At 45.2% G+C, this 26,447-nt stretch overlaps 1 protein-coding gene across 1 annotated transcript in view; it reads left to right on the forward strand.

Moving 5' to 3' along the window:
- The first annotated feature begins 10,583 nt into the window (after positions 1-10,583).
- The window catches only part of LOC141128262 (RH-like protein), a 92,657-nt gene continuing 76,793 nt past the window's right edge, over positions 10,584-26,447 (forward strand). The window contains exon 1 of the mRNA XM_073615460.1: positions 10,584-10,804. Coding sequence (XP_073471561.1) covers positions 10,666-10,804 — 139 coding nt within the window. The 5' untranslated portion in view covers positions 10,584-10,665. The remainder of the gene's footprint in view (positions 10,805-26,447) is intronic.

Below are 26,447 nucleotides of genomic sequence, written 5' to 3' on the forward strand. Positions count from 1 at the left end.
GTGATTATAGCCAGAGGCTCTAATAGGCTTCAAAAAAGGCCTACGCAGTTGTGTGACAATAGCGAATGAATATTCGCCATTGTCACACTGATTCTCCTCCTGGCCAATCAGGAAGCAGGTTGGAGACCCGTTAGCCGAAGGGAGAAGCATTCCAATTGGCCTAGGAGGAGGAAGCGCTGCCCACCCCCTAGATGCGGTAAGTGGCGGGCCCATAACCGCCTTCCCGGGGGTGTATTACCGACCTATCGACAGACGGGGGCGGGTGGCTGTGGGTGCACTGTTTGCCGCCCCCCCAAAAAAATGTTACCACCAGCCGCCACTGGATATAAATGAAAAAAATGTTGACAATGTTTTTTTAAAAACAGTATTTTATACTTTCTGCTATAAAACATATCCAATAAAAAAAATAAAAAATAAAATTTCTTAATAAAATTTGGTCAAAATGTATGTTGCTACATATCTTTGGTAAAAAAAAAAAAAAACATCCCAGTAAGAGTATATTGATTGGTTTGCATGAAAGTTATAGCATCTAAAAATCATGGTATATATATATATATATATATATATATATATATATATATATATATACACAGTATCTCACAAAAGTGAGTACACCCCTCACATTTTTGTAAATATTTTATTGTATCTTTTCATGTGACAACACTGAAGAAATGACACTTTGCTACAATGTAAAGTAGTGCGTGTACAGCTTGTATAACAATTTGACGTCCCCTCAAAATAACTCAACACACAGCCATTAATGTCTAAACCGCTGACAACAAAAGTGAGTACACCCCTAAGTGAAAATGTCCAAATTGGGCCCAATTAGCCATTTTCCCTCCCTCTTATGTGACTCGTTAGTGTTACCAAGGTCTCAGGTGTGAATGGGGAGCAGGTGTGTTAAATTTGGTGTTACCACTTTTAGACGCCTTTCACACTGGAGGCGCTTTTCAGGCGATTTAGCGCTAAAAATAGCACCTGTGAAGCGCCTGAAAAAAGCCGCAGCTGCAAACCCAGTGTGAAAGCCCGAGTGCTTTCACACTGGGGTGCTGCGCTGGCAGGGCGTCAAAAAAAGTCCTGCAAGCAGCGCATTAGGAGCGGTGAACTCACCGCTCCTAAAGCGCCCCTGCCCATTGAAAACAATGGGGCAGTGCTGCTATAACGCTGATGCAGCAGCGTTTTGCGGGCGGATTTAACCCCTTTTTGCCAGCTAGCAGGGGTTAAAACCACCCCGCTAGCGGCCGAATAGCGCCGCTAAAATGACGTTAAAGCGGCGCTAAAAATAGCACCGCTCTACCACTGATGCCCGGGCAGCACAGTGTGAAAGGGGTCTCACTCTCTCATACTGGTCACTGGAAGTTCAACATGGCACCTCATGTCAAAAGAACTCTCTGAGGATCTGAAAAAAAGAATTGTTGCACTACATAAAGATGGCCTATGATAAAAGGATATTGCCAAGTCCCTGAAATTGAGCGGCAGCACAGTGGCCAAGACTATACAGCAGTTTAACAGGACAGGTTCCACTCAGAACAGGCCTCGCCATGGTAGACCAAAGAAGTTGAGAGCATGTACTCGGTGTCATATCCAGAGGTTGTCTTTGGGAAATAGACGTATGAGTGCTGCCAGCATTGCTGCAGAGGTTGAAGGGGTGGGTGGTCAGCCTGTCAGTGCTCAGACCATACACAGCACGCTGCATCAAATTGGTCTGCATGGCTGTCATCCCAGAAGGAAGCCTCTTCTAAATATGATGCATATCTTCATGATGTCGTCATGGAGGAGTGGAAGAGGACTCCAGTGGCAACCTATGAAGCTCTGGTGAACTCCATGCCCAAGAGGGTTAAGGCAGTGCTGGAAAATAATGGTGGCCACACAAAATATTGACACTTTGGGCCCAATTTGGACATTTTCACTTAGGGGTGTACTCACTTTTGTGGCCAGCGGTTTAGACAATGGCTGTGTGTTGAGTTATTTTGAGGGGACAAAAAATTTACACTGTTATACAAGCTGTACACTCACTACTTTACATTGTAGCAAAGTGTCATTTCTTCAGTGTTGTCATGTAAAAAGATATAATAAAATATTTACAAAAATGTGAGGGGTGTACTCACTTTTGTGAGATTATATATATATATATATATATATATATATATATATATATATATATAAAATATTTATTTGTATTTTTTCTACTAGTAATGGCAACTTATAGTGGGACTGTGATAATGCAGCGGGCAATCTCACACTGTGTGGAAACTGACTAACTGACACTGACAATCACCAGGGAGAAAAAATGGCACATTGCTGCTGTCAGAAGAGAGCCCTGCGTTTGTAATTACTGGAGCCGAATGGCGAGTGCCGGCAACCAATCAGCAACTGGAACCCGCTGATTTTTTTGTGCTGCAATGAAGCGCAGCACAGCGGGGGCATGCATATCACATACTAGGTACTAGGTACGTGATCCGGCGCAGGGTGGCCACCCTGCAGCAGTATATCTACTGAAAGCGGTTAATAAAGTGATAATTAACCCCCTTTTGTAAGCACTTTCAGCAACTGATTTGATCACTGAATATACAGCTTTTTTTTTATCTTTTATTCCTTTGCAACGTCCCAGTTTAATCTACTACCATGATCACTGCCCCAGGTTCCCTGTTTCAGGGTGGCTTCTTTTTCTTGTAGCATCCTGTGGAGCCACCCTTGCATGCTGGGACTAGAGTTGTGTCCCCCTACACTGTGTGCATCAAAAGAAACAGACAGCCTTCTAGCCTAGAATGGGGAGGCGCTCCCCTGCCTGAGAAAAAACTTGTTAAAATTACAACTGTGCAAAAATTTGCAAATTTTATTTTATTCATTCGTTTTCCCAAAAATTGTGGCAAATTATTACAACTTGAAAAAAACTCACTATGCTTCTTATTAAATACCTTGGAGTGTCTGGTTTACAAAAATGGGTAATTTTGGAGGTATGTTTTTTTGGCCGCAATTCTTCAATGAAGACTACTTCTGGCCCGACATTAGATGGGTGTACCAGGGTCCCACTGGTTTCCGCCAGTTCCGTGCTGATGGCACTGCTGGACATCTTCCGATGTAGAAGGGAAGTAAGCATGATGTCTTTCATCTTCTGCATTAAAGTGGGGTTCCACCCAAAAAAACAAAAATACCTGAAAAATTGTAAAAAAACAAAAACAAAAAAACATTTGAATATTTTTTTTTTTTTACTTACCTCTAAATGCCTGTTGCTAGGTGGTCCCTCGTAGTCTGCCTCTTCCTTTGCCTGGGCTGGTGACATCACTTCCCCCCAGGCACAGGAAGGGCTCGGCTCTGCTCCCTCCCTCCTGTCAATCATCTGGGACCCATTACAGGTTCCAGGTGATTGAGCGGCCAATCACGGCGCGCAGCGCCGCTCGCACATGCGCAGTGGGTGCCAGGCTGTGAAGCCACAGCCCGGGGCCCACAGTTGAAATGCCGGCGCCAACGAGCAGAGGGGGGGACGAGCGGGGCTTCGATCCCCCGCATCGCTGGACCCAGGGACAGGTAAGTGTCCAATTAAAAGTCAGCAGCTGCAGTATTTGTAGCTGCTGACTTTTAATTTTTTTTTTCTTTTAATGGAGCTCCTGGGTGGAACTCCTCTTTAAGTTTCCTTGGCCAACACTGCGTCTGTGGTCCTCAGCTTTGCCCAATCAATGGCTTCAATGCTAAGAAATACAGGCAGATACTTATTCATCATTCCATACCATCAGGGAGGCATGCGATTGGCCCCAAATGTATTCTGCAGCAGGACATTGATCCCAAACATACAGCCAATAAGAACTATCTTCAGCATAAAGAAGAACAAGGACTCCTCAAAGTGATGGTTTGGCTCCCGCAGAGCCCTGTTCTCAACATCATGGAGTCTGTCTGGGATTACATGAACAGACACAAGGATTTGAGTCAGCCTACATCCACAGAAGATATGTGGTTAGTTCTCCAAGATGTTTGGAACAATCTACTTGCCGAGTTCCTTCAAAAACTGTGTGTAATGCCACGTACACACAAGCGGACTTTACAGCAGACTTTGTCCTGCGGACTTTGACGGATTTTATGATGGACTTTCCGAATGAACGGACTTGCCTACACACGATCAACCAAAGTCCGACAGATTCGTACGTGATGACGTACGACCGGACTAAAACAAGGAAGTTCATAGCCAGTAGCCAATAGCTGCCCTAGCGTCGGTTTTTGTCCGTCGGACTAGCATACAGACGAGCGGACTTTTCGACCTGGATCATAGACTTTGTTAAGACCAACTAATAAACCAATACCCTGCCCCCCCAAAAAAGACACAGAAGCTGATTAAGGTGGAAATAGGGCAAGGCCACAGCTTTATTGGACTTTTGAAAAGTACAACTTTCCGAATGTACCAAACCACAATGCCAGTCACAGTATACCATGAGCACCCATAAAACATAAACTCGCATAGTCTAAAGCCTCGTACACACGATCGGATTTTCGTCCGGGAATTGTGTGATGACAGACCGTTGGCCTAAAATCCGACCGTTTGTACACTCCATCAGACAATTGTTGTCCAACTTTCCGCCAAATGTTGGATGGCAGGCTAGTAAATTTTAGGAGGACAACAGTCTGTTGTCAGATTTTTGTCTCGTTGTCAGAAGTCCGTCACACAAAAGTCCAAAGTACAAACACGCATGCTCGGAAGCAAGGACAAGCCGGAAGCGGACGGTCTTGTAAACTAGCATTCGTAATGGAGACTTAACAGCAAATTATGAAATCTCGAAATGCAGCGCACATTCTCTTCTTCTTTAATGGGATAATAATGAACACCTGCTCCTTTGCTCACCATCCATCTGCCTTAATTTATTGGAAGTCACCACGGCAAATCCCTCAGCCTCATCTGGGTCTGTCCTGATGGCAGTAGTGGCCTGGCTGAGGAAGGCAGCTGTGGCCTCGTCCAGATTCCTGCTCTTCCTGGCCCTTTTAGCAGGAGGGCATAGGGGAGGGATCTGAGACTCTGTCTGGCTGCTGGCCACGGGCTCCTCCTGACTAACACTTTCCTGTGTATGAAAATGGGACATAATTAGAATCTTTTTTAGGGTTTGGCCACCAATCACACACAATTTTGATCTCCTCACTGTTGCAAATTGAATGTGGGCAATTTACAGGGCTTTTTTTTCCAGACAATAGGTGCAGGAACTCCCCCTTTTCTCCGCCCCTACCCACCTCCTAGTACCGTCCCTTTTAGACAATATAGAACCAAGTATCATTTTGAGGTGCTAAGTAATTTGTATGGAATTTGATAATTATATGAAGAAAAGCAGCAAAATAGATTCCCTGCAGCCAGCAACAATAGATCCCCCTAACAACAATGGATCAACCACAACAAAATTTCCCCGCCAGCAACAATAGACTCCCCGCAGCATCAACAGATCTCCGCACAGCCAGCATTAATAGTCTGTCTGTCTGCCATCAACAATACACATCTCCCCCATCAGTAGATCTCTTTCAACAACAACTGACTCCCCAGCAACATAAGACTTCCCCAGCAACAATAGGTCCCCCACCAGCAACAATAGATCTCCCCAGCAACAATAGACCCCCCTTGCAAAAATAGATCCCCAGCAGTGAGCATCAATACCCTGCAGCACACCCCAGCACCCCTTGCCATTACATACAGTCAGTCCAAGAGGTGCTGGAACTGCGTTCCCCCGCGATCCCGCTGAAAAAAAGCCATGTGGGCAATTAGAAAAGACTATCATTCTGACCCCAACATTTTTTATTCTTGTACAAATCATTTTTGTTCACTCAGACAGGTAAACCTCCTGGGAGCAGAGAGGCCCCATCAGAAGATCTGGAACACAGACATCCCTCCAGTCATCCGGGTTTTTCGTGTTGAATGGCGACATGAGGATAACCTAAGGGAGCCTGGAGATTTACCCCCCATAGGAACACCGGGAGCGTCAGCAAGCTAAAAGGCCTTGGCTAGGCTAAAGCCACTTGCCCTTTTATGCTTGCCATCTGGTAAGCAGGCTCTACTACTAGGGTGGATTGTCACTACTGCTTAGAAGTGCACGGTGGTGGTGTTTTCACTTTGAAATAAGGACTTGGAGAAATCCCCTTGATGTCATTTATATGAACTTTTAATAATTTTAGCGCAGCTTTTTACAGGACTCTAGATTTTTGTTCACTACTGTCTATTTAAATGGAAACCACTTTGTTAAGGCAGAAATATTTTAAAAATAACGTCTAGTTATCATCATTGTATTTTTGGATACAAATATGTTCAACAATGCTATACCTGGGTCAAACTGGGCTCCTCCACATCTTCATCCTGTGCAGCAGGAACTGGGTGGACCTCTGGAGCTGTGGCCTCAGCAGACGTTGAAGGAAGTGTAGACAGTGATGGCCTGGGTTCTGTCTGGTCGGACAAAAACCTCAGGCTGTGGTAATACCACAGCCTGGGGACATATATGTCATCTGCTGATGCTCCAGATCTCTGTGAGTCCATCAACTTGTTGAGCTCCCTTTTAAAAGTACTCCTCAGGTACTCGGGCCCCAGTGGTGTAGAAATAGTTAAGGTGCTAACTGTCCTCTATTCAGCTACCGGCCTCAGATAGCTCTCTTCAGGCCCTGCCAGCCAGCCTGGCTGCAATGACCTCTTTCCACTGCCCTTCCCACAGTCCTCTCTTCTAGTTCTGCACCCATCTCAAACTGCAAACTCCCAGTTCTCTCAGGTGTGCCTCCCCAATCCTCCCGACTGTGCCTAACTCACCAGCCCTCCAGGCTGTGACCAGTTGTCCTCCCTGGAGTCTTTTAGCAGTGTTCTCTCCCGCTGTCCTCTCTTTGCTCTCTCGTGTACCTCTCTCCCAGGATCTCTTCACTCCTCCTCCTGGATGCACCTGAACCCAGACTGGGGAGCTCCCCGTGGGCCCCGACAGCCTCCACCCTCTCTCACTCCAGCTCTTCCACCAGACAACTCTTCCCCAGCTGGGCTGACCCCAAGTTGGGGATTGGTCAAGGCTCCTCAAGATACCCCAGGCAGCTCCACCTTTCCTCCCCTCCTCTCCTCCCAGCACTTTCTAGAAGGAAAAGGGAGATGACAGTGATGCTACCTGTGAGTCACCCAGCCCCATTCTGAGCCACTCCCAGGCAAGAACGAAAACAAACAGACCTAGCCACCAGCTAGGCTGGTCTCAATTTTCCTACTCTCCAGAAAAGTTCTCACTCTAGCACCTACCTAACTAGAGGGTGCTACAAATGATATAACATTCATTTGGGTACAGTATTACTGAAAAATGGCCTGGGCAGGAAGGGGGTGTAGCATTTCGGTCTTCAAGTGATTACATTTTATAACCAGTTACTGTTAAATACATATAGCCTTTTGGCCACCATCACTGCAGTGCATGATAAACATGACAGGGCTTGCGGATCAACAAAAATGTATAATTCAGCAGGTTATAGCGAGGTAGACTAAAATATGTATATTACAGTCTGTGATTCTCCCTGAACATATACCTAGAAAATATAGCATTAAAAGGTTCACAACATAATTCTGGTGACAGCAAGGGTGCATGCAAGCTACAGTGTGAACTGTTTCCTCTGAAATGGTTTTTAATATATTCTCTATTACTCTTCTAAGAACGTATGTATGAACAGCATGCTAACAAGAACTTTTTTTGTTGTCCATTGCTACCAATCAGCTTATAACAATAATGATTGTGTAGTGCATGGTTTATTTCATGCTCAACTCAGAAAAAGGAAAGTATAGATAAAGTATTTCCAGGCATATCTCGAGCCTGGCCAACAGTGATAGCATTTGATAATGTATAGCACTGGATTTTAACCAGTGGTACATGCACGAATGTTTAAAGAAACTGATGGACCCAGGGCAGACATAGTGGTTCGAACCTCGTCCGGTTCAGCATGATTTGAGCCGTGTGTGGGTAGGCTGGATGTACCAAGTTGATTGATCGAGCCTGCTGGATTCACCTGCGATTATCGCTAGCGGCTTCTATAGCTGCTAGCAATAATTATTGTCTTCTCTCGGCAGCGATGGTCAGGTGTGGAGCGCTCGGCGGGATGATCAGGTGCAAAGCTTTGCCAATTAGGGCTATGGGCACTGTCAGAGCCCTGACTGGACAAAGTGAAGCCTTCTTCCTGGACAGTATAATGTGTTTCCTGGCATAAAAGAGCAATAATGTAAGTAAGGTACAGATGGCTCTGCTCATAGTTAAGGAATCTACCAAACATAAAATACAAACCCCTATGGAGGGAGTAAGGGGAATAGTAGTGACCCAGCTAATACAAGCCAAAATATCCATCCAGTATATTTAATGGCTGGGCAGTCCCAAAAATATGAAGGAAGCTAGCACTGACACATGAACAACAGCAAGTTTAGCCAGAGTCAAATCATCCCTGGCAGATAGTAATCTAGTAAAGGGGGCCTCTCACATGTTGTCCCAATCGTAATTATCTAGCTCCATGATATCATTGACCCATGCCATTCTGCATACCTGTTGGAGTTTATCCGCCTCTGGAAACAAATGTTTACATATTATAGACAGTGCCTTGGCAAGGCTATCATCCCTCAACAATTGCTCAAGCCCCCTTAACTGGAGGGAGAGTCGGCTGGTCCCAAACTGCGATGGAAAGGCATGCTTTAACTGTAGATAACGAAAAGAATGTTAGTTAGCTGATTTAAAGATTTTAATCCATTGAAGGACATCAGAGCTCCCTTTCTGCTGACATCATAAAGCTTTTTAACACCAAATCTAATCCATAGGACAGGATGAGGGTTGTTATAAAAATTAGGTAAATTTGGGTTTTTCCACAGTGAAGTGTGCAAAGAAGCATTGCAGTACCATGCAGCAAATCATGTTGCTTGTGTTGGTTCAGTGAAGTGTCATTCATTCTGAATTGCACCCCAGTGTACCTTACCCACAGACCTGCTTTGCAATGCAGCAAAGTATGTGGCAATGCAAACATGTGTAGTGTAGTGAACTGCTGGAAATAGTATATGCACCTTTTTTTGTGTGTTCTGGTGTGTTAGATAGCCCATTCAAATGATGAATGCACGTTGACATACAGCACAAGGAGCGTCAACACACTGCAATAGTGTGAATCGGCCCTAAGAGCGAGGCATCCACCAAAAATGGAGCGTACCCACTGTCAAATGCGATTGAACAAGAGTCCCTGAGTGTTCTTTTTTTATTATATGATACGGTAAGTTAATGTTTGTATATTTGAACAAATAAGGAACAAATAAGGATTTGTGGTACCTGTGCTGTAGAGGAAAACTGACATAGTACTGTGTCTTGACAACAGTTGTTTAAGTACAGTAAGTTGACCTCACTTCAGGATCTAATAAAAATGTGAAATGTGAATGAAAGAAATTAAGTAGAATGCAATAAGCTTTATTTTTTATCATAGTTCAATGACCAATAGTCATTTGCAAAGGGAATTAACTCATGTAACCATTTGTCTTAAAGTATATCTAAAGCTTTTGTTTAGTTTGGTTACAGTAGGGAAGCGGTAAAACCCTGTCAGTGTTTTTTGCTGTTTATTCTTGTTGAGAGCATTTCTTGCCCCAGAGACATAACAGGAAGCGAAAGTAAATGTTTCCAAAGTGAGAAGCAGTTGTCACCAGAGCCAGTATCCACGCTGATGGATTTGCTCTCACTTCCTGTTCAGGTGACAACTGTAAAAGTATGGTTTTCAATCACTTTCTGTCCCATTGCTAATGGTTACCAGACTAAATAAAAAGGGTGAATCGCTACAGCTGGGACAAAAACAGTAATACAAATCTAAAAAGAGTTTAACACAAACGTTTTAGCCTTAGATATGCCTTTAAGATGAACTGCAGTCTGCTCACATAATTTGTAATAAAAACATCTTTGCCACCTGAAACTTCCCTCCAACCACTTAACATATTATTTTATATATACTGTGATTCTGTACTTGCCAAATATGCTGCAGAAATCTCCCTCCACTGAGTCTGGCTGCATCCATTTTAACTGTGGGCTGCCTGTTCACATCCTGGATTTACACAGACACACAGAGGCACGCCTCCAGCTATGCAGCCCTGCAGTTCTCATTGGCCGTCTTATGACTCATCCTCCCTCCTTTCCTGGCAAACTCTCACGAGAGTGAGAGAGCGCTGTGCATGATGTCATAAACCTAGGCTTTTCACCAGACAAGAAACAGGAAGTTGGCTGTATAAGGTATTTACTGGCAGAAAAAAAAATGTTGTACTATCCAAAGTTAAAACAACAAGGGCAGAAGATTTAGTAGATGGAAAAATGAAAAAATTACTGAAGGTCCACTTTAAAGTTTAATACATTTCATACTCTGAATTTTTTAATGTATTTAATGAATTGTATTCAAACTCTGAATTCCAACTGGGTGCTGCATAATTATTGTAGTTTTATAAGCACATTTTGTGTGTGTACTGACTTTCTGAAAATGTTGGACTGCCCCTGTGTGTTCTTTAATTTAACTTTTCTAACAATTTTAACCAAGCCCATGCTGACAAAATATGGTAGCTGATAGTCCTGGGGCCTGTGAAAGATAAGGGCCTGCGTCATTTGGTTAACACCCATCACTGTCACTTTCCTCCCCCATCAACTTGTTTGTGCTGAACAAGTTAAAGCTATTTTATTATTCCGACAAATTATAAAAATGCCACCAAGATACTCTTCCAGTCTTCGAGGACTTCTACCATGGATGTTCCTCCTGCTTCAATCAACATTTACTTTAGTCTTGTTGTTCTTTTTTTCCCAAGAGTACACAATCGAAAGAAAGCTCTACAGGTATGCAGGTAAGAGTTTTTTAATTATATTGAATACAATTCCCTGCAGCCTCTCTGAACAGTTATTTTTACCTTTTATTCACTTAAGATATTTCTGTAGTTGTATTGAACTTCATTTTGAGTTTTAGAGGTGTATTTCATAACTGTTTTCTTAGAATGATAAGACTATTTCTTGAAAATGTCTGTTGGGCTTAATTGATTTACTTGTCCTCACTTTGTCAACTAAAATTGTCCTGTTTGCATTACCACAATGCTAGTTTACCTAAGGCTGATATTTATATTTTGAATAGTCAGCAAGCTGTCACTAGCTTCTTGTTGACTTAGGGTACACAGATAATGATACTTTGGCACCTGAAAATCACTCACATGCTGTAGCCATAAAAATAATGGGTTTATCTTGGAATTTTATCATTTAATTCACATTATTGGTTGTGCTGGGGCAGCTTTATGACTATTCTAGCTTTAACAAGAGGTAGGAAAAAACATCAATCAAACAGAATCATTTTTCTTCTCAAGCTTGCTCAACCAGGAGAACCTGGGGAAGAATTACAGACATATAACTGATCTACAATCCAACCAACAAGTGTTGGATCATTCAAATGATTTCATGTCTGTAGGCACCTTCAACAAGCAAGACTTTAAAGGAGATCTGTAACCAAGTAAATAACAGTTGGATATGCAGCATTTCACCAAATAAACTAATATCTATCTGCCATGTTTTTTAGTGCCCGGGCTGATAATACACTGCAATACTCAATTTGCTTGGGGGAGAAACCATATTGATACCCTAAGATCTTCACATTATGAGCAACGTTGAAAGCTCCCAAGTCTACACTTACTTCTGTTAAGTTGTTGGACAATTAAAGAGACTCATTTGGTGCAAAATGAAGGAAGATTTTCAATCTAACCTTACCCCAGCCCACTTATGCTCACCTTTCTCATGCTCCCCTGCTGCTGTTCCTCTTAAATCCTAGCCCTACGTAAGCTTTGTTTGGTGTCAGAGCTTACACACAGAAGTGACAAAGTCAGCCCCTACCTCATGTAATATTCAGACCTGGCAATTGACAACTGATGCACAACCACTGCATCATAAAAGGAGGTCACATGCTTCAACGTACATGGAAACCATGGGTGATTTGTGGTGGCATTAATGGAGCAATGGAGCTGCAAGAGAGCAAAGATGCATATATGTGGATCGGGGTGGGAGTGAAATAATAAAAAAGACTGTCAATAAGCAAAGTGAAAGAGTCTCTTTAAATAAAAAGCATCAAAACTTAAGATTTTGCCTTTGTTGACTATTTGGAAATGATACCATATATTTAAGAAAGGTAGCGTACAGTGCCTTGAAAAAGTATATCTATCCCTTGAAATTTTCCACATTTTGTCAGATTACAACCAAAAACGTAAATGTATTTTATTGGGATTTTATGTGATAGACCAACACAAAGTGGTACATAATTGTGAAGTAGAAGGAAAATGATCGATGGTTGTCAAATTTTTTTCGGTTCAAATATTTTATTGGTAAATAACAGGCATTAGTTACAAGCTTCACAATACAAGGTTTCATATGGTTATCAGGTAATGTACAACTTAACAAGTTAGGAGCATGTTGAACTGATAGTGGTTAAAGCTTGCAGACAATTTACACTCTGTCAAATATTTCTAGATCCAGTAGGACTGGATGTAGTAGTATTAAGGTGGATCGTGGTCCTTGGTTTAGACATAATATATAACTGAAGATTATAACGGAGGGGTCGGTCTCGGCAAACAATCGGGACCAACCCAACAGAAGAAAAAGGAAAACTAAAACAGAGTATACTTCCCACATTATCAGGGGTAATTAAGGGGAGGAGTGGAAAGAATGAGGGGGGAATAAAGAGATAGGGATGAGAAAGAATCAGGAGGGGTAGAGTTGAGAGAGGGAAGGGAGGCGGTCGGGACGCGCGGGCACCGGTGTGGTTTCACAGAAGGAATTGGTTACCAAAACTTCTCAGGGTTCCAGCAGGCTCATGTCAATGTCTGGGGGTAAAAAGTTTTCTATCCACGGCTGCCAGACTCTGAAGTGCTGTGGGACTTTATCTAGTATTATTGCTTCAATTTTGCTGTGGATCATTGCCTGGGTAACTCTGTTTTGCATTTCAATTGTGTTGAGTGCGGGTGTTTTCCAGGCTTTGGCTATCGTTTGCTTGGCAGCCGTGAATAGGTGAAGAAGGAGACAACGTTGGGCTTTGGTATAGTCCTGGGGTATAAGGTTGAGTAGGGCTATAGTTGGGTTAGGTTCTAATGTGACTTGATGGAGGGTAGAAGCCATCTGGAATGTTGTAGCCCAGAAACGTTGCACTAATGGGCATGTCCACCAAATGTGGGTGTGCGTTCCCTCATCCTTACAGCCCCTAAAGCAAGTTGGGGGGTATTCGGGTAGGTATTTGGCGATTCTGGACGGGACCAGGTACCATCGCATGAGCACCTTGTAGTTTGCTTCTGAGGCAACAACATTCTGAGATGAGTTTTTCGTATTAGTCCATATGGTAGACCAGTCATCTGCTTCGAGTTCGATATTTAAATCTTTAGACCATTGTCTCGCATAAGTGGGAAGATTTGTGGTCGATGTTGTGAGATGAGTGTAGAGGCGAGAGATGATACCTGGTGCGTGCGGGTCTGAGTCGCATATATCCTCAAACTCAGTCTGTGTGTCCAGCTCAGCACTGGATTTTAAGTTTGTTTTAACAAAATGAGCGATTTGGAGGTAGCGGAAGCACTCTTTAGGTGAGAGGTGTGCTTGCGCTTGTATGACCGGGAAAGATTTTATAGAGTTACCACTAAGTAGATCACTAATGCGAGTCAGACCCGCTTGAGCCCAAGCCTGGAACAGGGTTGGTTCAGAGAGTGCAGGGTTGAACTGTGGATGGCCCAAGAATGATAAAAGTGGGGAGTGTGATGAGACCAATTTGTAGGGGGTGCGTAATCTATCCCAGTGTTTGAGAGTGCATTGTGTAATTGGATTGGTTATGGTGCCGCGTGCAGCTGGGGGGAGCCACAGCAAGTTGGTAACTGTGATTGGGTGGAGATCTATGGCTTCCAGGCTGACCCATATTGGAGTTTCATTCCTAGAATGATATAGAGTAGCCTGGGCCAGTCGGGCTGCGTGATAATAGTGTAAGAAGCTGGGTATCCCCAGACCTCCATTTAACTTATGACGGAGTAGTACTGATCTGGCCACTCTAGGTTTAGTGGGGCCCCAAATGTATTTAAAAACTCGGTTTTGTATGGTCCTGTGATAGTAAGGGGGGATCGCTATAGGGAGTACCCTGTATAGATATAGTAATTTCGGTAATAAGGACATTTTCACGGCTGCCACTCGTCCTAGCCAGGAGACACAAAGGGGCTGCCAGGAATTAAGTAATGAAGAGAGTTGGGTTAACATCGGGAGGTAGTTGGAATGGAATAAATTTAAAGGGTCACTAGTCAGTTTAATCCCTAGATAGGGAATGGATGTTGTGGACCAATTGAAAGAGTAGTTTTGCCGAAGTAATGCAAAGTCTGTTTGTGGTAGTGACACATTGAGGGCTTTGGACTTCGTTTGGTTAACTTCTAACCCGGAGACCAGAGAAAACTTATCTAGGATGCACATGAGATTAGGTAGAGTAGTGTGTGGTGATGTGATGAACAGTAGTGCATCATCTGCGAAAAGGCATAACTTGTGCATGGTGGAAGCTATCTCCAGCCCACGAACGTCTGGGTTAGTTCTGATCAGGGCTGCCAGGGGTTCTATTGCTAGGGCAAATAATAGGGGGGATAGGGGGCAGCCCTGCCTGGTTCCACGGGAGATAGGAAAGGGATTTGAGCGGAATCCTGAGTATTGTACATATGCTTGTGGGTGGTTATATAAAGCATTAATCCAATCAAGGAAATGTGGGCCGAAGCCCCAGCGTTGGAGGATATAAAGGAGGTATGACCAGGAAACTGTATCAAATGCTTTCCTTATATCTAGGGAGAGGAGGTGCATTGGTATTTTACGCGATCGGGCTAGGTGTTGCAGGAGGATTACACGTCTGATGTTATCGCTGGCTTGCCGTTTGGGTATAAAACCAACTTGGTCTTTGTGTATTAGACTGCCAATAATTGGATTAAGGCGAAGGGCTAAAATTTTGGCCAGGATCTTTATATCAACGTTTAGCAAGGAAATTGGTCTAAAATTAGACCATATTGTGTTATCAGTGTTTGGTTTCGGGATCATGGAAATGAGTGCTGTCAATGTGTCACGACCAAAGGAGTGTTGTTTGAGTAAAGCGTTGAATGCGTTAGTGAGGAGGGGAGCGAGTTCGGCTGCAAATTTTTTATAGTAGAGACTGGGGAGGCCGTCTGGGCCCGGACGTTTATGTGGTTTAAGTGTCTTAATGGCTGCTAAGACTTCCTCTACCGTGATCGCGCTCTCCATAGACTCCCGACTATCCGTGGACAGCGTAGGGATTGGTAGATTATGGAAAAGCTTTTCAGCTTGGTGTGTGGGAAAAGCAGTCCCTGCCTCATAAAGTTTGGATAATCGCCTACGGAACTCTGAGAGCACCTTGATCGGGTTACTAGTAACATTATCTTTAGACAATCTAAGTCTGATGGGAGCACGAACACGGTCTGGTCTGCGTAGGCGCAAGGCCAGAAAGGTATCTGGTTTGTTGGCTTTTGTGTAGATAGTATGGTTGGATCTACGTATAGACTTATCAGCCGTTTCAGCTAGTAGAATGTCAAGTTCTAATTTAATTTTGTCTAGAGTTCGTTTGTGAGCTTCAGTAGGGGAAGTTTGAAACTGGAGGAAACTCTGGTGATATTCTGACTCAAGCTGTTGTTGTTTATGGATTCTGTCTTTCTTGAGGTGGGATGCGACTGAGATGCATGTGCCTCTAATCACTGGTTTGTGTGCTTCCCAGAGGAGTGTGGGGGTGATGTCTGAGGTGGTATTGTGCAATAAATAGTCTTTAAGGGCAATTTGAATGTCCAGGCAATATGATTGATTGGTTAAAAGTGCATCGTTCATGCACCATGTTCTGTTTGTGGGTTGTGGAATCAGGGAGGTTACTGCGGTGATCACAGCGCAGTGATCTGTCCAAGTGATTGGCTGAATATGGGATTGAAGTAGGGTTGGTGCAGATGCTATGGAAATGAAAATGTGATCAATCCTGGAGAAGGATTTATGGGGGTGAGAGTAAAAAGTAAAATTTTTCTTGGTAGGGTTGCATTCTCTCCAGGTGTCTAAAAGGGAAGCTTTTAAAAGCTGTCTGCGAAATTGTGTAGAGGGGGTGTAGTGCTCAGGAGTATAGGGTGATTTATCTAGATGGGGCTGTATAACTGAGTTGGAGTCGCCACAGAGGAACAGGGTTCCTTTGCTGTGTGTTTTTATTACCTGTAGAAGATGTGAGAAGAAGGGGTTAGGGTTCGTATTAGGGGCGTAATAGGAAACAAAAGTGGCTACTGTGTCCTGTAGCAACCCTATCAAGATTAGATACCGACCCTCCGGGTCTTTTATTTCGGATTGTAGAGTGAATGGGGTGGTATGGTGAAAAGCGAGTAAAACCCCTCTATGTTTCGTTTCCGCTGAGGCGGTGAACGCTTGTGGGTATTTAGAACTAAAGAAGCTCGGGGTGTGGCGTTTGGAAAAATGAGTTTCTTGGAGGGCCACCACACTAGCCCTTAGGGATGCAAATGTTTGGAAAGCCTTTACCCGTTTTTGGGGAGAGTTTAGCCCTTTAACATTTAAGGTTAGTATATTTAGTGGAGCCATTGTTGGGTATATGGGGGGATCCTGATAGGTGGTAGGGGGCCCGCGCGAGCCGACCGGCCAAGAAGAGAAAGACGAGAATTAGTGAAGTAAGGTGAGAGTAAGAGAAAAGAGGGGGAAGGAGGGGGAAAGGACGTAAGCGTAGGGCAATGTACCGAGACACAGCCCATTTAGAGGGACTGCGGGTCAGCACTGCCCGACTGAATAGTGCACCAATTCCACGGCCAGTAAACTAGCCAAAGAGCGGGCGCGCTATAGAAGAGAGTCTGCTCCCCGCCGCAGACGGAGATAACAACATCAATACAGTTTGTATGTTCTGCAGATTTCAAAGTATGTACAGATAGTCATAAATACCTAAGTAGGGGTATGTTTATAGATGAATAAAAAGAAAACAGGTGTTCATAATCATGGGGTATGGGGGAGGGGGCAAAAGAGGAAGGGGAGGGGAGAATGGGATGAGGGGGGAGGTGAGGGGGAGGGGAGGGAAGGAAGGGGGGGAGGGGGAAGGGAAGGAGGGGAGAGGAGAGGGAGGGGGGGAAAAGGAAAGGGGGGAAAGAGGGGGAAGGGGGAAGGAAAGAGGGGGATGGGAGGGGGAAGAGGAAGGTGGGGGGGGGAAGAGGAAGGTGGGGGGTGGGAAAGAAGGGGGGAGAGGGGGAGAAGGGGGTAGGGGGGGAAGAAGGAGGGGGGGGGGAAGAAGGGGGTGGGGGAGGGGAAGAGGAATGAGGAGGAGGGGAGGATAGGGGAAAGGGAACAATAAATTTTAGTAAATGTGATATAGAAATTCAAAAACTAATAGTCTGAGCTGCGCTACTAGTTCTCCGTTTAGTACAAGGGGTACGAGCAGCAAAGACCATGAGATTTAACAATTGCGTAACACTAGCGCCTACTTAAAGTAAATTAAGGATATAAACTTAATGTTACAGATGTGGGTTTGCAGGTAAATACTTTGGTTAACATCAAAACTTAAGACGCAAACCCTAAAAAGATAAGAAAAAAGGGAACAAAAAAAAAAACCTAGAAATAATATAACTGAACCTGAGAGGGCCCAATGGGGTCTGGGTGCCCTGGAGATTAAAGTTCAGGACGCGATGAAAATCTGACGAGCTGTAGTTGTCGGACAGGTCACGGGTGTTGTCATGTCTTCTTGGGGAATCCAGAAGTCAGTATCTGTGGGTACCGCCGAGGACCTGCCTGTAAAAAAGAAAGAGTGGACAAAAAGCAGTTCGCAGATTATCAACGTAGAGCTTGGGACTTCGGGCTTGGTTGGTAGCTTCCAGATGATCGAGCCGGAGTCCCTTTCCGGATTGATACAGGATCAGGGTTGTTTCGTTTCGGGGTAGTGGCATATGGATGGATGGCTGATCTTGCAGGTGTACGAGGAAGGGCAGTTTCTGATTGTTGTGGTGACGATGTCAGGTGGAGTGATTCCAGGAGCCTCTGGAGAGATTCAGGCGTGGTGCATGTGTGTTGTTGTCCCTGGTGGGAGAATTGGAGGGCAAACGGGAACCGCCAAGTGTACTTGAGCTGGTGCTGTTGCAAGATTTGGAGCTGGGGTTTCATAGCACGGCGTTTTGCGATGGTGAGGGGTGCTAAGTCCGAGAACAGCTGGTACGTATGGCTTTGGAATTGTAGGGAGCTCTGGTTGCGGGCTGCTGTCATCAGCTGTTCTTTTGTACGAAAGAAATGCAGCTTGACAATAATGTCGCGGGGCGGGCCATCTGCTTGGCGTCGCGTTAGTGCCCTATGAATTCTATCAAATTCCAAGCGTTCGATAGGGATGGAGGGTGAGAGTTCCTGGAAAAGGGCAGTGGTAAAAGATTGGATATCATCTATCGATTCTGGTATACCGCGGAGGCGTAGGTTGGATCTACGCGAGCGATTTTCTGCGTCCTCTAAACGGGATAGTAGCATGGTGTTCTCTTCACGGAGAGCCGTGTGTTCTTGGGCATGTTCCTGGATTGTGAGCTCCATATCGTCCACCCTGGTTTCCAGGTCTGCTGTGCGCTGACCTAACTCGCGTATTTCACGAGTCAGACTGCTGGTAATCTGGTCAGATGTGGTTTTTAGGGCTTTATGGAGCATAGATTCCATGAGTCTAATAAAAGCTGCCTGTGACATACCAGGCTGTGAGATAGGAGGAGAATCACCTGGAATGGGGTGAAGATCGCTATCCTCCTCACTATCCAGCATCTCTGAACGAGCGGGTGAGGATGTAGGCTGCTCTGCCAGGGCTCGGGCCTTCGCCGCCATCTTGGAGGAGGCGCGGGCTAATGCCTCTTTGATGGGTTTGGTCTTTGTTCTGCCTCTGTGCCCCGTAAGAACCATACCGGAGGGTGCTCAGACTTGTGAGGAAACGATACCTGAAGGAGGAAGCTGGTGGAGTGGTTCAGTCGTCCGTACGAGTTCCGTGTATGCGGCGGGGAGTACGGAGCTCTACAGTGCAGCGTCTGCCATGTCGAGCCTCGCGCATGCGCCCCCCGTCAAATTTTTTTTACAAATAAATATCTGAAAAGTGGGGCGTGCGTTTGTATTCAGCCCCCTTAATTCTGATACCCCTAACTAAAATCTAGTGGAGCCAAATTGCCTTCAGAAGTCACCTAAATAGTAAATAGAGTCCACTTGAGTGTAATTTAATCTCAGTATAAATACAGCTGTTCTGTGAAGCCCTCAGAGATTTGTTAGAGAACCTTAGTGAACAAACAGCATCATGAAGGCCAAGGAACACACCAGATAAGTCAGGGATAAAGTTGTGGAGAAGTTTACAGCAGGGTTAGGTTATAAAAAAATATCCCAAGCTTTGAACATCTCACGGAGCACTGTTCAATCCATCATCCGAAAATGGAAAGAGTATGACACAACTGCAAACCTACCAAGACATGGCCGTCTATTTAAACTGAAAGGCCAGGCAAGTAGAGCATTAATCAGAGAAGCAGACAAGGGCCCCATGGTAACTCTGGAAGAGCTGCAGAGATCCACAGCTCAGGTGGGAGAATCTGTCCACAGGACAACTATTAGTCATGCACTCCACAAGTCCGGCTTTTATGGATCAGTGGCAAGAAGAAAGCCATTGTTTAAAAAAAGCCATAAGAAGTCCCATTTGTAGTTTGCGATAGACATGTGCACACTGAAATATTTCGTTTCGGAATTTCGTTTTCGTCTGAAAAATAAATTTATTTAGTTACTCCCGAAATTCGTTTTTATTTATTTAGTTTTTCGTTAAAAATTGCATTCGTCCGAAAATCCAAATTAAGGTCAAATCTGTCATTGAAGGCTTATGGTGTCTGTTGAATGTTCAAAGAATATTCGACGGAGCAGCTAAACTGTACGCCGCCGTTTAGTTTACCTGCTCCGTCGAATCTTCTTAGAACTTTCAACAGACACCATAAGCCAAAGTACGTGTGTACTTAGTTCTAGCTATTTTACTGCTCCTCCTCTTTTGTTACAATCAGCCAATAACATTCATCATCATCATTATTTTTATTTATCTTTTCTCCCCTATGTCGAATCTTTTCTCCCCTACGTCGAATCTTTCTCCCCTATGTCGAATCTTTCCTCCCCTACGTCGAATCTTTTCTCTCTATGTAGAATAATCTTGGACTAATAGAGTTAAGGTTAGGCACATTCGACCACAGGTTTGATGGACACAGATTGTTATTGTCATCATCATGTCGAATCTCCTATCTATATCGAACTGTTGTAGCAACGAAAACGAAAATAATGCATTTGTTTATGTCGGATCTTTTGTTTTTCGGATTCTGCACTTTCGTTATCGTTTTTTAAAACGATAACGAAAATACCTGAAATTCGGACGAAAATGCATTCGGACGAAAACGAATGCACATGTCTAGTTTGCGAGAAGCCATGTGGGAGACACAGCAAACATGTGGAAGAAGGTGCTTTGGTCAGATGAGACTGTTTAGCCTAAAATCAAAACACTATGGGTACTTTCATACCGAGGTGTCGGCAGTAAAGCGCTGCTATTTTTAGCGGCCACTAGTGGCTATTCGGCCATTAGCGGGCGAAAAAGGGTTAAAACTGCCCACAAAGCGGCGCTGCAGCTGTGCTTTGCCGACGGTTCAGCGGTGCTGCCCCATTGACTTCAATGGGCAGGGGCACTTTAGAAGCAGTGTATACACCGCTCCTACAGCGCTGCAAAGATGCTGCTTGCAGGACTTTTTTTACCGTATTGCAAGTGCACCGCTCCAGTGTGAAAGCACTTGGGCTTTCACACTGGAGAGGCAGGAGAGGCTCTTTACAGGCGCTATTCAAGCCCTATTTTTAGCGCTGTAGTGCCTGTAAAGCGCCTCAGTGTGAAAGCAGTCTACTGCCCTGTACACATGGTCGGATTTTCCGATGGAAAAAGTGCGATCGGATTGTGTTGTTGGAAATTCCGATCATGTGTTGGGCTCCATCAGACTTTTTCCATCTGAATTTCCGACACACAAAGTTTGAAAGCAGGCTATAAAATTTTCCGACAACAAAATCCGTTCACGTAAATTCCGACTGTGTGTGGACAATTCCGACGCACAAAGTGCCATGCATGCTCAGAATAAATTAAGAGACGAAAGCTATTGGCTACTGCCCCGTTTATAGTCCCGACGTACGACGTACGTGTTTTACATCACCGCGTTCAGAACGATCAGATTTTCCGACAACTTTGTGTGACCGTGTGTATGCAAGACAAGTTTGAGCAAACATCCGTCGGAAAAACTCCATGGATTTTGTTGTCGGAATGCCCGATCAATGTCCGATCGTGTGTACAGGGCATAAGTGTGGTGAAAAACTAACACTGCACATCACCCTGAACTCACCATGAAACATGGTGGTGGCAGCATCATGTTGTGGGGATGCTTTTCTTCAGCAGGGACAGGGCAGCTGGTCAGAGTTGATGGGTAGATGGATGGAGCCAAATACAGGGCAATATTAGAAGAAAACCTGTTAGAGTCTGCAAAAGACTTCAGACTGGTGCGGAGGTTCACCTTCCAGCAGAACAACGGCCCTAAGCATACAGCCAGAGCTGAAATGGAATGGTTTAGATCAAAGCATATTCATGTGTTAGAATGGTCCAGTCAAAGTCCAGACCTAAATCCATTTGAGAATCTGTGGCAAGACTTGAAAATTGCTGTTCACAGACGCTATCCATCCAATCTGATAAAGCTTGAACTATTTTGCAAAGAAGAATGGATAAAAATGTCACTCTATAGATGTACAGCTGGTAGAGACATCCCCAAAAAGATACCCAAAAAAGACTTGCAGCTGTAATTGCAGCGAAAGATGCACGTCACACTTTTCAGATATTTATTTGTTAAAACCATTTACAGTATCTGACAAAAGTGAGCACACCCCTCACATTTTTGTAAATATTTTATTATATCTTTTTTGATGTGACAACACTGAAGAAATGACACTTTGCTACAATGTAAAGTAATGAGTGTACAGCTTGTATAACAGTGTAAATTTGCTGTGCCCTCAAAATAACTCAACACACAGCCATTAATGTCTAAACCGCTGGTAACAAAAGTGAGAACACCCCTAAGTGAAAATGTCCAAGTACTGGCAGCACTCATGCAGCCCCAGACCATAACACTCCCCCCACAATGCTTGACTGTAGGCAAGACACGCTTGTCTTTGTACTCCTCACCTGGTTGCCGCCACACACGCTTGACATCATCTGAACCAAATACATTTATCCTGGTCTCATCAGACCACATGATATGGTTCCAGTAATCCATGTCTTTAGTCTGCTTGTCTTCAGCAAACTGCTTGCAGGCTTTCTTGTGCATCATCTTTAGAAGAGGCTTCCTTCTGGGAAGACAGCCATGCAGACCAATTTGATGCAGCGTGCGGCGTATGGTCTGAGTACTGACAGGCTGAGCCCCCACCCCTTCAACCTCTGCAGCAATGCTGGCAGCACTCATATATCTATTTCCCAAAGACAACCTCGGATATGACGCTGAGCACGTGCACTCAACTTCTTTGGTCGACCATGGCAAGGCCTGTTCTGAGTGGATCCTGTCCTATTAAACCACTGTATGGTCTTGGTCACCATGCAGCAGCTCAGTTTCAGGGTCTTGGCAATCTTCCTATAGCTTAGGCCATCTTTATGTAGAGCAACAATTCTTTTTTTCAGATCCTCAGAGTTCTTTGCCATGAGGTGCCATGTTGAACTTCCAGTGACCGGTATGAGAGAGTGAGAGCGATAACACCAAATTTAACACACCTGCTCCCCATTCACACCTGAGACCTTGTAACACTAATGAGTCACATGACACTAGGGAGGGAAAATGGCTAATTGGGCCCAATTTGGACATTTTCACTTAGGGGTGTACTCACTTTTGTTGCCAGCGGTTTAGACATTAACGGCTGTGTGTTCAGGTATACGAGCTGTACACTCACTACTTTACATTGTAGCAAAGTTTCATTTCTTCAGTGTTGTCACATGAAAAGATATAATAAAATATTTTCAAAAATGTGGAAGAGTGTACTCACTTTTGTGAGATGCTGTATCATTTTCCTTCTACTTCATAATTATGTGCCACTTTGTGTTGGTCTATCACATAAAATCCCAATAAAATAAATGTACTTTTTTGGTTGTAACATTACAAAATGTTGAAAATTTCAAGGGGTATAAATACTTTTTTAAGGCAATGTATATGTATAAGAGAAGTATTTATTGCATCAGTCTTCCCTAACAGTGTGAGCTTCAAATGTGTCTGCATATATACATGGCTATTTTTCAGAGAATTAGACGATCCATAAATCACGTTTGCCTGCATTCTTAAATTACTTGATGTTCCATAGACATATTTGCATGCAGGCAAATCATAACCTACAACTATCCTGATATAATTATCACTGTTCTTGGTTCAGGTGCCTAGTTTTGTAGCAGCAGTTTCACATACCTTATAAGCAGCACAACATGCTACTTATTCAGCCATATCAGTCAGCTCAGCACTGAGACATAATGCACAGAATCTTGATTTATAAAAAAATATAAGTAGTTTAGACCCATTATACAAGGTTGTGGCTGATGTGTGTCAACCATGGTGCTGGTTGTTGAGGTGTGCATTTCCAGTGGGAACTCTTTTTGAGGGAGATTTACTAAAACTGGAGCATACAGAATATGATGCAATTGTGCACAGTAAGCAATCAGCTTCTAGGTTTTATTGTCAAACCTTAAAGTGTCACTAAACCCACATCATAAAAAACTATCAATAAATGGTTTATTACATGCTGTTCATACTCACTCAGTCTGTGCTGGTTTCCCTTTCACTGTCCAGTCACAAGCTTGGGCGTGTCCAGCAATACCAGGGCTCAGAGAAACTGGGTTTGAATGGTGCTAGCCATCAGACTGAGGACACCTAGCGAAAGAAAAAAACAAAACAATTATCTGGTGTGAATATTGCTGTTTATGTTTAAATATGGTATTCATTTTGGCTTCGTGAAGTATAGGTATATTTATTCATAGTGTAATTGATGCCCACTGAGCACTTGACCCCCCCCCCCCAACTTTGCTCTGGAGGACCTTTGGCTTGCAAATAGACCTTGACATTGGAGAACAAAGCTACCCTCTGTGATCTCTCCAACACAATGAACCACCAGACAGCTGGGAGCAGTTCTCTTTATAACCTAAGCTTCATCTTCAAGCTTCTAATTGGCCAGTATAAATTTTCATCATATAGCAGCCTCCTTCCAAAAACATCCATCAGTCAAAATTAGGGCACAAAATATCTCTTGAAGAACTCTACAGGGCCATTATATCCCATTTGTATAACGAAAATAAGATGACCCCCTTCTTCTCCTTCTACCCATTATGCCGCGTACACACGGTCGGACTTTCTATCCTACTTGGTCCGGCACACTTTCCGACGGACTTTGTCCGCCAGGTGCGCCGGACTTTAAAACGGACGGACTTGCCCACACACACCCGGACTTTCCGGCGGGCTAAGTCCGCCCGTCTTTCCGACGGACTTTCGCCGGAGTTCCGGCGGACTTTCAGAATGAACGGACTTGCCCACACACGGACAAGTCCGTTCATTTTGAACGTGACTCAGGTGCGACGGGACTAGAAAAGGATGTCAATCTTGCCGCTTTTATCGGCGAGATTGACACCTTGCGAGCCCCGTCGCGGGGCATACCAGGCCCTTAGGTCTGGTATGGATTATAAAGGGAACCCCCCCTACGCCGAAAAAACGGCGTGGGGTCCCCCCTAAAATCCATACCAGACCCCGATCCGAGCACGCAGCCTGGCCGGTCAGGAAAGGGGGTGGGGACGAGCGAGCGCCCCCCCCCTCCTGAACCGTACCAGGCCGCATGCCCTCAACATGGGGGGTGGGTGCTTTGGGGGAGGGGGGCGCCCTGCGGGGCCCCCCCACCCCAAAGCACCTTGTCCCCATGTTGATGAGGACAAGGGCCTCTTCCCGACAACCCTGGCCGTTGGTTGTCGGGGTCTGCGGGCGGGGGCTTATCGGAATCTGGGAGCCCCCTTTAATAAGGGGGCCCCCAGATCCCGGCCCCCCACCCTATGTGAATGAGTATGGGGTACATGGTACCCCTACCCATTCACCTAGGTAAAAAGTGTAAGTAATAAAACACACTACACAGGTTTTTAAAATATTTTATTAAACAGCTCCGGGGGGGGATCTTCCTCCGGCTTCGGGGGGTCTTCTTCCGGCTTCGGGGGTCCCTCCGCTTCATCTTCTCCCGGCGTCCGGTTGGTTCTTCTCCGCTCTCTTCTCCCGGTGTTCCTGTTCTTCGGCCGGCTCCTCTGCTGTCTTCAAGTAGCTCTCTTGCCAGCAGAGGTCCGGACTTCTGGGCTTCTGGGCTTCTGGGCTTCTCTTCCCCAGATGTTGACACGACGCTCTCTCCTGCTGGACTGCTCTCCGAGGGCTGCGTTGTGACTTATATAGGCGGAGACCCCGCCCCCTTTTGATGTCACAGTCCCTGGGCATGCTGGGACTGTGACGTTTTAGGGGGCGTGGTCACTGGGTGATGTTGACCACGCCCCCTAAAACGTCACAGTCCCAGCATGCCCAGGGACTGTGACATCAAAAGGGGGCGGGGTCTCCGCCTATATAAGTCACAACGCAGCCCTCGGAGAGCAGTCCAGCAGGAGAGAGCGTCGTGTCAACATCTGGGGAAGAGAAGCCCAGAAGCCCAGAAGCCCAGAAGCCCAGAAGTCCGGACCTCTGCTGGCAAGAGAGCTACTTGAAGACAGCAGAGGAGCCGGCCGAAGAACAGGAACACCGGGAGAAGAGAGCGGAGAAGAACCAACCGGACGCCGGGAGAAGATGAAGCGGAGGGACCCCCGAAGCCGGAAGAAGACCCCCCGAAGCCGGAGGAAGATCCCCCCCCCGGAGCTGTTTAATAAAATATTTTAAAAACCTGTGTAGTGTGTTTTATTACTTACACTTTTTCCCTAGGTGAATGGGTAGGGGTACCATGTACCCCATACTCATTCACATAGGGTGGGGGGCCGGGATCTGGGGGCCCCCTTATTAAAGGGGGCTCCCAGATTCCGATAAGCCCCCGCCCGCAGACCCCGACAACCAACGGCCAGGGTTGTCGGGAAGAGGCCCTTGTCCTCATCAACATGGGGACAAGGTGCTTTGGGGTGGGGGGGCCCCGCAGGGCGCCCCCCTCCCCCAAAGCACCCACCCCCCATGTTGAGGGCATGCGGCCTGGTACGGTTCAGGAGGGGGGGGGGGGCGCTCGCTCGTCCCCACCCCCTTTCCTGACCGGCCAGGCTGCGTGCTCGGATCGGGGTCTGGTATGGATTTTAGGGGGGACCCCACGCCGTTTTTTCGGCGTAGGGGGGGTTCCCTTTATAATGCATACCAGACCTAAGGGCCTGGTATGTCCCGCGCTCGCCGCAATAGG

This window comes from Aquarana catesbeiana, linkage group LG02, assembly GCF_042186555.1.
Source record: "Aquarana catesbeiana isolate 2022-GZ linkage group LG02, ASM4218655v1, whole genome shotgun sequence".
In the NCBI taxonomy this organism is placed as follows: Eukaryota; Metazoa; Chordata; class Amphibia; order Anura; family Ranidae; genus Aquarana; species Aquarana catesbeiana.